The sequence below is a fragment of the Typopeltis vanoorti genome, chromosome 11 (genome assembly GCF_054136105.1).
Source record: "Typopeltis vanoorti isolate ZY-2024b chromosome 11, IOZ_Tvanoo_1.0, whole genome shotgun sequence".
NCBI classification, from domain to species: Eukaryota; Metazoa; Arthropoda; class Arachnida; order Uropygi; family Thelyphonidae; genus Typopeltis; species Typopeltis vanoorti.
In genome coordinates, this window is record NC_143559.1 from 48,893,222 (window position 1) to 48,905,765 (window position 12,544).

The following is a 12,544-nucleotide window of genomic DNA, read 5'->3' on the forward strand; positions in this document are numbered from 1 at the left end:
TGAACATGTTTTTGCACAACAGATATGAAGGGATGGTGACTAATCACATTATGTCCTAACAGATTTAGAGTAGAGTAGAGGATAAACAGTGACCATTGAAATATCCACAGGAAATGCACACAGAAGAACATGAATATCTATGTGAAAGAGAGTATAGAAAATCAGAAAAAGATGGGGGTTTAATCTGGTTGCTATTGTTAATAATGAATCAAGAACCGAGAACCTTCCCAGATTTCAGCATTAAATGGGTAGATTAATCTGCAACTCATATAAGGTCAACAGTTGTTCCAAAGTGAAGTATTGTCTATTACTGAAAGAGAAAACCTAGTTTCATGAAGTGAGGAATAAGACAAAAGTTGAAACACTATGGGAAAGGTCACTACCCAGACAGGATAGTAACCCTGTATATGGAAATGTGACTTCTGCATTACTTTAACATTGGAATTACTTCTAGGTCTGGCTCCCACTGATGAGACCTCAATAAAAGTCAAAACTGATCTGGGTGGTGACCCTTCCCATAATGCATAGCATTATATATGTCTGTAAGGATATGTACTTTGCATCATGGAATATTAAGGCAAGTGATGTGAAGTCATTAGTCTCTATATATGAGTTGCCCAATCATGAAGTTACTTCACACACAAACTTTGTTTGATTGCACTTGGATAAAAGATTAAACCAAGAATATAATTTCTTGGCATCTTTAATTTATAGGAATAAGACAGGATTGAGTTTATTTTACAAGAGATAAGGTTACCAGAATCCTGATAACTGGAAGAATGGTTTGGAAATACTACTTATAGAAGTGGATAATCTAAAAGTTTTGTTCATTTTATGTAGTGAAAATTTTATCAAACAAGTGTAATGCGGTCATCAGCAATACTATGGATTGGATTTGCAATCAAATGGAGAAGACCAATGATATATGGAAGGAAGAGAGTAGATGAATAAATGGTTCTGTGGTACTTTAGTATTGGTTGCAAAGTTTGAGGATAATCTGTCCACTATTCTAGATCTGCAAACAGAGAGAAAGAGAGATCGATATGGTAAACTAGTTACAAAAGGTGAACCATAAAATGAAAGCATACTTAAGACATTTGATCCAATGACTTTGAAATAAAGAGCAACCATTCTACCAAAGTTTTCTATGGTGACATAAGCAAGAAAATCCGTTATCAATCAACAGTGATGCAGTCTATACTCACAATTAGATAGTAAAAAGTTGAAAAGGTTCCAGGTAATACAAAAGTAGACTAGTAACGTTGACTCAGTTGCTTTTGAGAGTGATGGTAAAGATTTGCCCCCTTTTTAGGAATTGAGTAGATGTATGCTAGACATACCAACAGGAAATGTGAAAAGGCAACAATTTGGAACACAAAACTTTCAGAATAATACAAAGATTAGGTGAGTGTTTTAGTATACAGAGTAAAGAAGATTCCTTTTATTTCTTTCTAACAAAAATCAAACAAGCATGATTTGGCTCCAAAGGAGTAATGTAAAAGAACAATACAAAGAAAAATGTATAAGGAATGCTTTAAAAATAAAAATCAAACAAATACCTTATCAGTATAAACTACAGACCAACGTACACATAACACTAGCAAAAGAAATAAAACAGTTGTGATCTAAGCCATGGGATGGCAGTTATTGTTTTATTGAAGCATGCAAGATTAAGACTTTGGGATCTACAAGCAGGCAGGCAACATATTAGGCTTTGGAGTTTGTTTGTCAGTGGAAGATACATGAGTTATATTTATACACTAGCAATCACCCAATGATGCTAATACTATACATGTATATCACAGACATGGAATGTTTCTATAAATATAAACTGAGATAGCCTGACTTTATGGTATAAACACCAGAGAAACAAAATATGTATTATTTATTAAGTTACTAATATTCTGTTGGATTTCAAACCAGCATCTTCAGTGTAACCATATACTTGTTAGTAAACAGAGAGCAATCAACTACATAGTTGCACAAACAATTCAATGTAAATTATAAAAGAACTAGGACTAGATAGTAGAAGTCGGACCAGATGCAATCTGAAAATGACTGCATCAATGTATGATTGTATTCAGAAGATCAAAATGCTAAATAGGGTAGGAATGGATGAATGAGGGTGTATGCATAAAATCTGGAAGAAGGCACTTTGGAGGGAGTATAAGATGCATAATGACAATAATCAGTTACATGAAGAGTACAAAGAACAAGTAAGGAGAGTGACTCAGTAAGGGAAACAAAAGTGTAGAAATATGTCAGTAAAACATGTTATGGATGCACAAGGATAGCAAGAAAAGGACCCAGAGAAAGACCAAAGGATTGATGAAGTAAGAAGAGTTAAAAAAAATCTGATAATATTGGCATTCTGATAGAAACTGACTAATTTAGAGGAAAACTGAAAACAGGAAGTTAGTAATAATGTAAATTCTTCATGTAATACTATCACAGATCTTGTACATTCCTTGAGTTATCTATCAAAAATTTGATGATAACATAATACAGACAATTCTTTTTAATGATTTGCCAAGAAACTTTAGAAAACAAAGGGATGCTTAAGGGTCAAAGCTGTATAACTAAGAGGACACTTCCACATAGCCTTTAAAGGAATGCGGAGAACCGATAAGGGCTTCTGACCTAATGTCCAATCCTCACCTTCTCATGTTGCACCCAGTTGGGTATCTACTTGGATACTGAACAAACGAGGATGGGCTGGCAATATGGGATTTAGCCGACCAAATTGTATTCTTATTGGTTAAACCAAAATAAAAAATGATGGTACAACATGACAAAATTTCATGCCGGCTGGGGCGTCACCTAAACAAGGCCCCCATAGTTTTCGCCAGGGAACCAGGGCGAACAGCAAAAAGTCAGCACCTGGAACAAATCTGAAAACACACCCCAACTCAGCATCACCAGAGTTAAAGATGCACTGTCAACATAAGAAGCCTGAATGGCAAAGAAATGGAGCTAGCTGAGGAATTAGATAAGTACCAGATCGACATAATACAGGTGAATGAAACAAAAAAGACAAAAACTGGAGAGATCTTTCTGAGCAATAAATACAAAATGTTATATTCAGGCAATGACAATCAAGGAAAAGAAGGAGTAGCCATAGTATTCAACACAAAATACGAGGCTAATCTTCTTGAATGGCAGTCAATCTCAAGTAGAGTAATGTGGGCAAATATGAGAATAGGGAACTGGACAATGACACTTATTTGTGCCTATGGTCCCACAGAAGGTTCTACTAAGGTAGAAGTGGAAGAATTTTTTTGAGTCTTTAGAAAAAGCAACTGACACAATGAAAAAGGAAAAGTTGGTCCTTGATGGGGATCTAAATAGCAGAGTAGGAAATGATTGTCAGACATAAAAACATATTTCGGGAAGATTTGGAGAAAAGAGCAAAGCTAATAATAATGGCAAATATCTGTTGGATTTCTGCTCAGGTTATTACTAACACCATGTTCCAACATAAAAAATGAGCACAAATTCACATGGAGAGAAGAGGCAAGGAATAAGAAAAGTCTCATTAACTATGTTATTGTTGATAGTGATGTTTTCTCCCAAGTACAGGACACCAGAGTCTACAGAGGATTTGAAATTGGAAGTGATCACTATTTAGTATTGAGCAGGATAAAACTGAATTTCATATTGAAAAGAATAACCTGTAAGAAAGTTTTAAAGCAAATAAAAGTTGAGCAGCTCTCAGATGTGAACTGTAGACTAAAATACACAAAGATTATTGAAGAAAAAATGAAAGAGTTTGAGAACAAGAATCAAACCTTGGAGATTCAGTGGCAAGCCTTGAAGAAAGCCCTGATTGATTCAGCTAAAGAGGCATGTGGTGAAGTTGTCTGCAAGGATAGAAAAATTAGAACTCCATGGTGGACACAGGAAGTTAAAGAAGCAGTGAAGGAAAAGAAGAAAGCATATCAAAAGTTCCTGGCAAGTAAGTCAGCTTTTGCTCTTACAGAATACAGAGACAAATGCAAGAATGCTAAACACTGTGTAAAACTAGCTAAACAAAAGTCATGGGAGGCCTTTGGCAAGAATATAGAAAATAAATATCAAGAAGGTAGCAAAATATTCTGGAGGTTGTTGAAGAAGCTTAGGAATGGAGGAAAGAGTGCTTTAAAAGGAGTTAGAGATGATAAAGGTGACATGAAAATGGGAAAAAAAAGATATCCTTGAAGTATGAAGTAATTACTTTGAAAAACTGCTCAATGAAACTAGCAGTGATTACAACAGAGTGGTAAAAAACACTGACCAGGCATGCAGTCAGGAATACATATCCATACTTGAAGTAGAAAAAGCCATCAAAGGCTTGAAATGTGGAAAGGCAGCAGGAGTATATGATATTTGACAAGAAATGCTTAAGTATGGTGGTATAAAAGTCTTACAGTGGCTGCACTGCATAGTTCAGAAAGCCTGGACAGTGGAACGAATTCCCGATGATTGGAGTAGAGCTCTCATAGTACCGATATATAAAAAGGGAAATAAAACAATGTGAGAATTACAGAGGTATTTCCCTATTGAGTGTTCCTGGCAGAATCTATGCAAATATACTTGTGAAACGGTTGAGAAGAATTGTGGAAGAAAAGCTTGGTGAAGAAGAAGCTGGATTCAGGATGTCAGGATCAGATCTTCACTTTACGACAAATAGTCGAAAAAGTATGGGAATATAACAAAGATCTGTATTTAAGTTTTGTGGATTTGGAAAAGGCATATGACAAGGTGCCAAGAGAGAAGCTATTCGATACGCTACAGTTAAATGGTGTCAATGGGGCATTATATCAAGCAATACTTAGTCTTTATTTGAGTGGAAAGTCAGCAGTTAGAATTGAAGGAAGTACAGGAAGATGGTTTAATGTTAAATCTGGTGTGAGACAAGGATGTACATTATCCCCTCTGTTATTCATTATCTATATGAAGAAAAGTGGTATTAAACATGATATCAAAATTGGAGATGTTAATGTTAGCTCTTTGCTTTATGCGATTGATGTTATACTTCTAAATAAAACCGCTACAAGTCTGCCAGATTCTCTAACTAAATTGAACAAAGACAATGAAAACAGGCAGAATCATCGAAAATGTCAACTGTGTTGTGAATGGAGAACCTGTGGAACAACTAAAACATTTCAGCTTCTTAGGCATGATTTTTAGTGAAGATGGTAAATTAAATATAGAAATAGACAACAGAATCAGCAAAGCTGGTATGGTGGGAAGTCAATTGAATAAATTCATATGGAATAAGAGAGAAATTAGTTGGAACACTAAATTAGCTATATACAAGACAGTGTTCAAACCAGTTTTAGCTTATGGATCTGAGAGCTGGGTCAGAAGTAAAACACTTGACCAAAGACTAGAGACAGCACATATGAGAGTCCTGAGAAAGATGAGAGGCGTGAACAGATGGCATCAATGGCAATATTATATTAAAAATGAGGATATTAGGAAAGAACTTGACATTGTCAGCATCCAGGAATGCATTAGAAGAGCTAATCTCTAGTGGTATGGTCACTTAAACAGAATGGGCAAAGAAAGATTAGCAAAACAAGTGTTCTCTGCTAGGTTGGCAGGAAAATGACCCAGAGGAAGACCAAGATATAAGTGGATTGATATGGTACAAAGTGCCTTAGATGATAGAAATAACAGATCTGATAATGTTGGAGTCTTGACAAGTAACAGACTGATTTGGAGGAAAATTGTAGATAGGAAGATAATAATGATGTAATTTTTTTAATGTAGTACTATCATATTCTGTACACCCCTTGAGGGTACATGGCAGGAATTTGATGATGATTATATCTCACATCCATAATACAATTTAATGGAATAACTAGACCACAAAGAGAAATAATTAAACAACAGGTTTAAGAGTTTCAATATTTTGTCTCTATCACAGAGACATCTTCAGGAATACAATGTGAAAATTGTAATGACACAGATAAAAATACACAAGAAACAACATCTCAATAGTATATCGTGCTAGACAACTTGACTTTATCAAATTCTTGTCTTCTCTTATACATTTCTATCGACTTCAGTTACATTAACAGCCATGTTACACTTTATCATGAAATATCATAATTTATTTATAAAACACTAATGTAAATCAAGACTTGTGACTGCTCTGAAAAGGATAAAAACAAGCACAATTCATAATGATTAGACTTACCTCATTTTCTGTGTTGTCACCCCAGCAAAGTGATGTAATCTCCTGATCTCTACTAAGATCTGTAAGTGTGTTCAAGTTGTCGAAAACCTTCTTTTCTGTATTTACACCTAATCAATTATAAATAAATAAATAAATAAATATATATATATATATATATATATATATATATATATATATATATATTCAATGTTAAACATAAAAATACGTTTTAAAATAGGAGCATGTTTCAAGTGACACGGAAGTGATGTCCAAATTTCAAAATGGAATGGACAATGAAGACCAATTTATGCCTGGTGGTCTCATGAATGATTTTTGTAGAGAAGAAGCAAAGGAATTTGTTGAATTCTCAGAGAGAATATCTGATATAAAGAAAATGATAAAGATGGTTCTTGGTGGTAATATAAACTGCAAAAGGGAAATGAATATCAAACAGAAAGAAGTTTTTGGGGAAAATCTGGAAAAAAGGGCAAAGCTAATATGAATGTTAAGTGCTTTGAAATGCTGTGTGTATGTGTACCCATATATATACACACACAACAATTCACTTCATCAATATCATGCTCATTCAATTATGAAGATGACATCAGCTATTGGCTATTTCAAATAGGGAAAAGAATTAACAGGACCCTAAGTTGTGAATGAAAATTTTAACATAAATTAATAGGACTGATTATACACTATATTACACATACACCAGTGATGTGTATAATGATACACTTTGCATTCATTATATCACACTAGTGTAGCATCACTGTGTGTGTGTGTGTGTGTGTGTGTGTGTGTGTGTGTATATACATACACACTAGTGATGCTACATTTCAAAAGCAACTAAAATGTAGGAATGTAGGAAACCTAAAAAACAAAAACAAATCATTATATCAGCCAATCAGAAATTCCTATTATTGACACCAATCATAATTAGTTCTATTAATTTATGTTAAAGTGTTCATTCACAACTTAGGATCCTGTTAATTCTTTGCCCTATCTGAAGTAACCAATAGCTGATATCATTCTTATAATTTTTGTTACTGACCAATTTCTAGGTGGATATTGATGAGGCACTCTGAGAGTGAGCACTGTGATTGGAATTGTATAGATGATAATTGAATCTTCAAAATTTTGAGATCGTTCTTAAGTTTGGTTGATTTATGAAGCTTTCACAAGCTTCTATGTAAAAGCTATGTGCCTTTCAATCAGTCCTAAGAAACGTTTCCAGGTATGATCAAAAAAAGGCTTGTTTTCCAAAAGGTGGATTTAATGGATATGGTTTTTAGTTATTTTCTAATATCTGTTGTGCATCCAATTTCAACTAAGTACAGAAGGTTTCACATAATTTAATTTGGCAATTCCTGAATGTGAGGCAATTTCAATTTTGGGAATTTAAAGGTGGTTTTGATGTGGTCTTGATATAGACAAGATAACCAAAGCATAAATAAAAATAAAAAAAAATAGCAAAAACCAATTCTCTACTTCTGTTTGATTCCAGAACCACCTCCAAAATCCATTACCAGAACCACAGTTTTTAAAAATTTCCAGTTTGAAAATCAGATTATTTCTGATGTTTTTTTTAAAATGGAAGTTTATGGAGAGAACCTTGCAGATGTATTACTGTGTAAAGCAACTGGTTGGGGCACCCATCACTTTGCATCACTGTAAGATGTCACCGAATATGACATCTGTGGGGAATGAAATGAAATGAAATGAAAATGATGTAGGAGTGATGCCAATGTTTTTTAATATGGAAGTTTAAGGAGAGAACCTTGTAGATGCACCCAAGTGATGCCACCGAATGTGACATCTGTGAGGGATGAAATGCAATTGATGCAGTTCTGACATTGAAATGATGTACCGAAGACCAAGAATCAATAGTAATAAAAACCCCAAAGTATTGTTTTTCTTCTCTTCTTCCTGATTTGCTGTGAGCAAATTGGCATCCACAATTTTATATACTTCACTTAAAATGGGTCTAAGACTAGTAATGGATGCATCAAATTTTCAAAATTCTAGAATTTCTGGAAGCTTCACACAGCAACGAGTTCATGAGGCTCTCTCCATAGACTTCCATGTTAAAAAACATCGGAAATAGTCCGATTTTCAAAGTGGAAATTTTTAAAAGCTGTGGTTCGGCGACGAATTTTAGAGATCGTTCTGGAGTTGAACAGAGGTAGGGAATTGCTTTTCGTAATTTTCTTTTCGATATAGACAAGATAATTGAAGCGTTTACGCTTCAATTATCTTGTCTATATCGACACCTTCGATGCTTTGCTTGTCTAAATGTCTGTTTGTTTAGTTTGTCAGATAGACCTTTAATACAGACATGGATTTACTAATTGTTTTTCTACGTATATTTAGAACGCTACCTACACCTACGATAAAGAGCCAAGAGGCTAAAACAATGAGGGATTTATTATCCCCTTAACTTAAGCTACCTACACCTGTTCTAATCATGGCAGCTTTAATGTTATCAGTAAACTCACTCCCATCTATTAACTGAGATGATCTAGAATAAACAAGTTTATGGCACACTTCTCAAACAAAAAGACCACTCTATTATCATAAAGTGAACATTAGTACTTCTAGTAATGGTCCAGAGAATGTAGTTCTGAGCTCAGGGTAAGCAAATCAGAAAGAGTATGTCTGATTAAAATTACATTATACTAATCAATTTATTGCCATGGATACTGATCATTTATATTGAAAAAAAAAATTTTTTAAATATAAAAATTTTTTTAAATATATATGAACGCATACCTTTAAACAAACCAGTTTCGGCAGCAACATAAACATCATACACGTTTCTCACCATTTTAAAACTATGATGTGCCCTCTATCGAAAAAGGGAAAATTAATAATTTCTAAAATTTATTTGTCGAAAAAAATTCTGGAAAAAGTCATTTATTCCCGTATAGGGAGTAGCCTAGACCGTTTTCTGATATTCTATAAATAAATGAATCAATAAATAAATCCACTAGAACCTTTTATTCACGAAATGGAGTATGAGAGGCTTAACAAAATTCTTGAAACTGGGAATGGGGAAGCCGATCTTCATTATATTATTTAAAAAAGTATAATATTCATTATTATTTTTTTTTAATATTCATTATTTGAAAGGTTGTGGTTGTTTGTATTCCCAATGAAGCATTGCGTGAAAAGAACTGGAAGATAAAACAACCAATTTTTTTTTTTTTTTTGAATTTAACTGCCAAGTCCAAGCAAGAGTTTCGAAAATTTTGATCAAACTGAGGAAATTAAAAAAAAAAAAAAAAAAAATCATCTAACGCCTTTTTATTCCCGTATACGGGAGTTGGCGAGGCCATTTAGCCCTATCTAACTTTTGGAGACTGAGTGGGCAGTTCAATCTCCACTGGTACCCAATCAGAGACAGATGGCCCAAAGCTATCACTAATTAAGCGGTACGCAGTGAAGAGAGACGGCTCAAATGTGCCGCCATCTCGTGGTCCCTAACCCTAACACAATATATTTAATGTCTGAAATAATGTGGGTTCTACGGTCGATTTTCTTGAGTTTAGAGGACGAAAAACCCGAGTTTCCGGGAGGAAAAACCTGCTTGCCCGTGTCAGAGATCGACTAACTCGGGAACCGGTCGAAAAAAGGCTTAGAAAAATTTCCTCTAGTCGCCGACTAGACTCGAAATGACGTCTTCCTTCGTGCGGCCAAGCGCGGTGGTGTGCAAACGCCACATCCACTGAGCTACACAGGCGGAAATTTTTAAGTCAGCAATTTCGAAGCAGTGAGTACAAAAAAAAAAAAAAAAAAAAAAAAAAAAAAAAAAAAAACACTTATATCCATTAAAATAAAATTAAAATAAATACAAAATGGAGAGTGGTAATATCGTCTGGAATTGCAGACTGTTCCTGCATCTAGTCTGCCACAAAATCGACCAAACTAATCTTAATCATGCATATTAAGATATTTAGAGGACTTTGATATTGCCATTTGTATAATAGTGTGCATAGATTAGTTTGTTTGCTTGCTTGCTTTATTATTTCGATATAGTGGGTAACCATAATAATGAGGGAGCTCACTTAGTTGATATGCGGAAAAGAGTAATACGGCAGGAACATGAACATTAATAAACTCGTTTATAAGAGTGATTCACTGTTTCCACAACGGAACTCGGGACTAGCGATCAGTGTAGCAACAAAATATATTTTCCCATAGGCGGTATATGTCTTTTTGTCCAGTGAAATACCACCACTTCGCTTATTAGAGATCTAGAGTGACTGAAGACATGTTTGTCACTACAGCAAGGGTTCCAGATTCTGTCCCCCTACTCTTCTCACATGCAGTGAGAGTAATACCTTCAAAGACATATCAATTTCATTTCAATTCGGAGGACCGGACACTCCCCAATCCAGGGTAATACAGCAGAAAAACAGTTCTGTAGGCAGGCCGAGGTTAGCACACAGGACCAAACCACTGAGTAACGAATCTGAAGGTTACCCAGTTAACTAACGTCAATTCCTGCAACCACATATTTTGCCAGTGTGTGACTAGAAGGAGACCAAATACTGTGGCTGCAGGGGGAATGGTCGATGAGGCACATATGGACAGGAGTCCAAGTTCCCGCTGTGTGTGGGCGGTATGTTTGCGAGTCTGTCACCTACCAATGAATGCCTCACTTCCTTTTTATTTCATTATCACCAAATACAATGGACCACAACCCAATGACATGCGATTTTACTGAGGATCACAAAAATTCTCCCGCAAAAAATAGTTCCAAAAATCCATAAAAAACACCAAAATCCAACCAAACAACCGACCAACATTAATTCTTTAAAAAAATTTCACATCCATTGCAATTTAAACGATGTGCACAAGAACCTACTGTCATCAAAACCACATACTGAGGTTTCGATTCCCAACTGAGGTTCTGATAGGAATATCAGAACCTCAATTGGTAACCTCAACAACCAGTGTTCATGTCAACTGCTAAAGCAAATATTATACAATTCTTTCCGCCATACGGGAGGCGCATGTGCATTCATCAGAACTGACATACCAAACCAGAGATTGAAAAACCTCGAATCTCACGGTTTAATCTGCTTTTGCTCAAAAGTTTCTTACCAAATCAACTTGCCCTTTTCATATGCTATCTCTCTCTGTTGCTCTCCAAACTCCATTAAGTACTCTGGCCTCTTCAACGTTCTCTTTCTCTAAAGCTCGACTTTCTGCAATGAAATTACTCCAATAGTGAGGTTATCCTTCTTGGGGGACTTCAACATGTACAATCATACTGGCATTTTTTCCTCTAGTTTCACCGATCAAGTAGGAAGAGATGCTGAGGTGTTTGCTATCAGCAAAGACCAATCAGAGATCATCAGTCTATCTACCAGAATACCTGACAACACCCTCCAATTTGACAACACACTTGACCTTTTCCTAACAAGCTCCCCTTCCAAGTATAATGTGGATGTCAGTTCTTCTCTTGGTAACTCGGATCACAACTTCATATGAGTTTCTTTTTGTCATAGACCTCCACCCACCAATTCACAGTGTCATGTCTTTTGGCACTACAAGAATGCCAAATGGAACGACCTCAGTAACTGTTTTTATTCCTTCTCATGGTCCAACTACCGCTTCGGTTCCTTTGATCCAAACACCTCCTCATACCTAATAACAGAAATAATCCTCACACAAATGAAGGCTTTCATCCCTTATTCCACTCCAAATTTACCATAGTCAAGCCTTGGTTCTCAAAAAAAAAAAAACTGTGGCAATGCTGTAAAAGAAAACACCTCTATATACTAAGAATGGCTCAAGACCAAAACTCCAACTGCCCACTCTGCCAATACTGCAGCTCGCAACAGTTGCAAAAGAATCATCATCAAATCCAAATCAGACTTTGAAAGGGCCAAATGCTGAAAATTCGCCTCATTTCCGAATGATTATCGCTCCTTCTGGACCCTTACCAAGGCCATTGAACACATCTTCTGGCCACCCAAGTTTCCACCACTCTTACATCTGAATGGTACTGTAGTTATCTCGCCTAAAGATTACGAAAAGTTCATAAGAGCTCCCATACAAAAATGGGTTGATAGAGAATACTCCAAAAATAACAGTATGGTTTTATTAAGGAAAGATAACGTTTCAAAGGCCTGTGTAGCTCAGTGAAAGTGGCACTTCGTGCTCTGCGCTTGGTCACCCGAAGTTTGACTTAAGTTAAAACCTAGTCGCTGACTGGAGGAAATTTTTCTAAGCCTTTCTTCGACCGGTTCCCGAGTTAGTCGATCTCTGGCACGGGCAAGCGGGTTTTTCCTCCCGGAAACTCGGATTTTTCATCCCGTAAACTCAAGAAAATCGACAATGGTATCTACATTATTGCAGTCAGTAACATAT

At 35.7% G+C, this 12,544-nt stretch overlaps 1 protein-coding gene across 2 annotated transcripts in view; it reads right to left on the bottom strand.

The window, feature by feature from the left end:
- The window catches only part of l(2)k09848 (WD repeat domain 74 lethal (2) k09848), a 102,307-nt gene extending 93,237 nt beyond the window's left edge, over window positions 1-9,070 (bottom strand). Inside the window, exons 1-2 of one of the 2 annotated variants that reach the window (XM_090400456.1) lie at window positions 8,936-9,070; window positions 6,185-6,291 (exon numbers count right to left, since the gene is read on the bottom strand). In XM_090400456.1, coding sequence (XP_090256582.1) covers window positions 6,185-6,291; window positions 8,936-8,990 — 162 coding nt within the window. In that variant the 5' untranslated portion in view covers window positions 8,991-9,070. Of the gene's footprint in view, window positions 1-6,184; window positions 6,292-8,935 lie in introns of those variants that run through there. The other variant, XM_090400457.1, reaches the window with a different exon arrangement.
- Window positions 9,071-12,544: the final 3,474 nt, after the last annotated feature.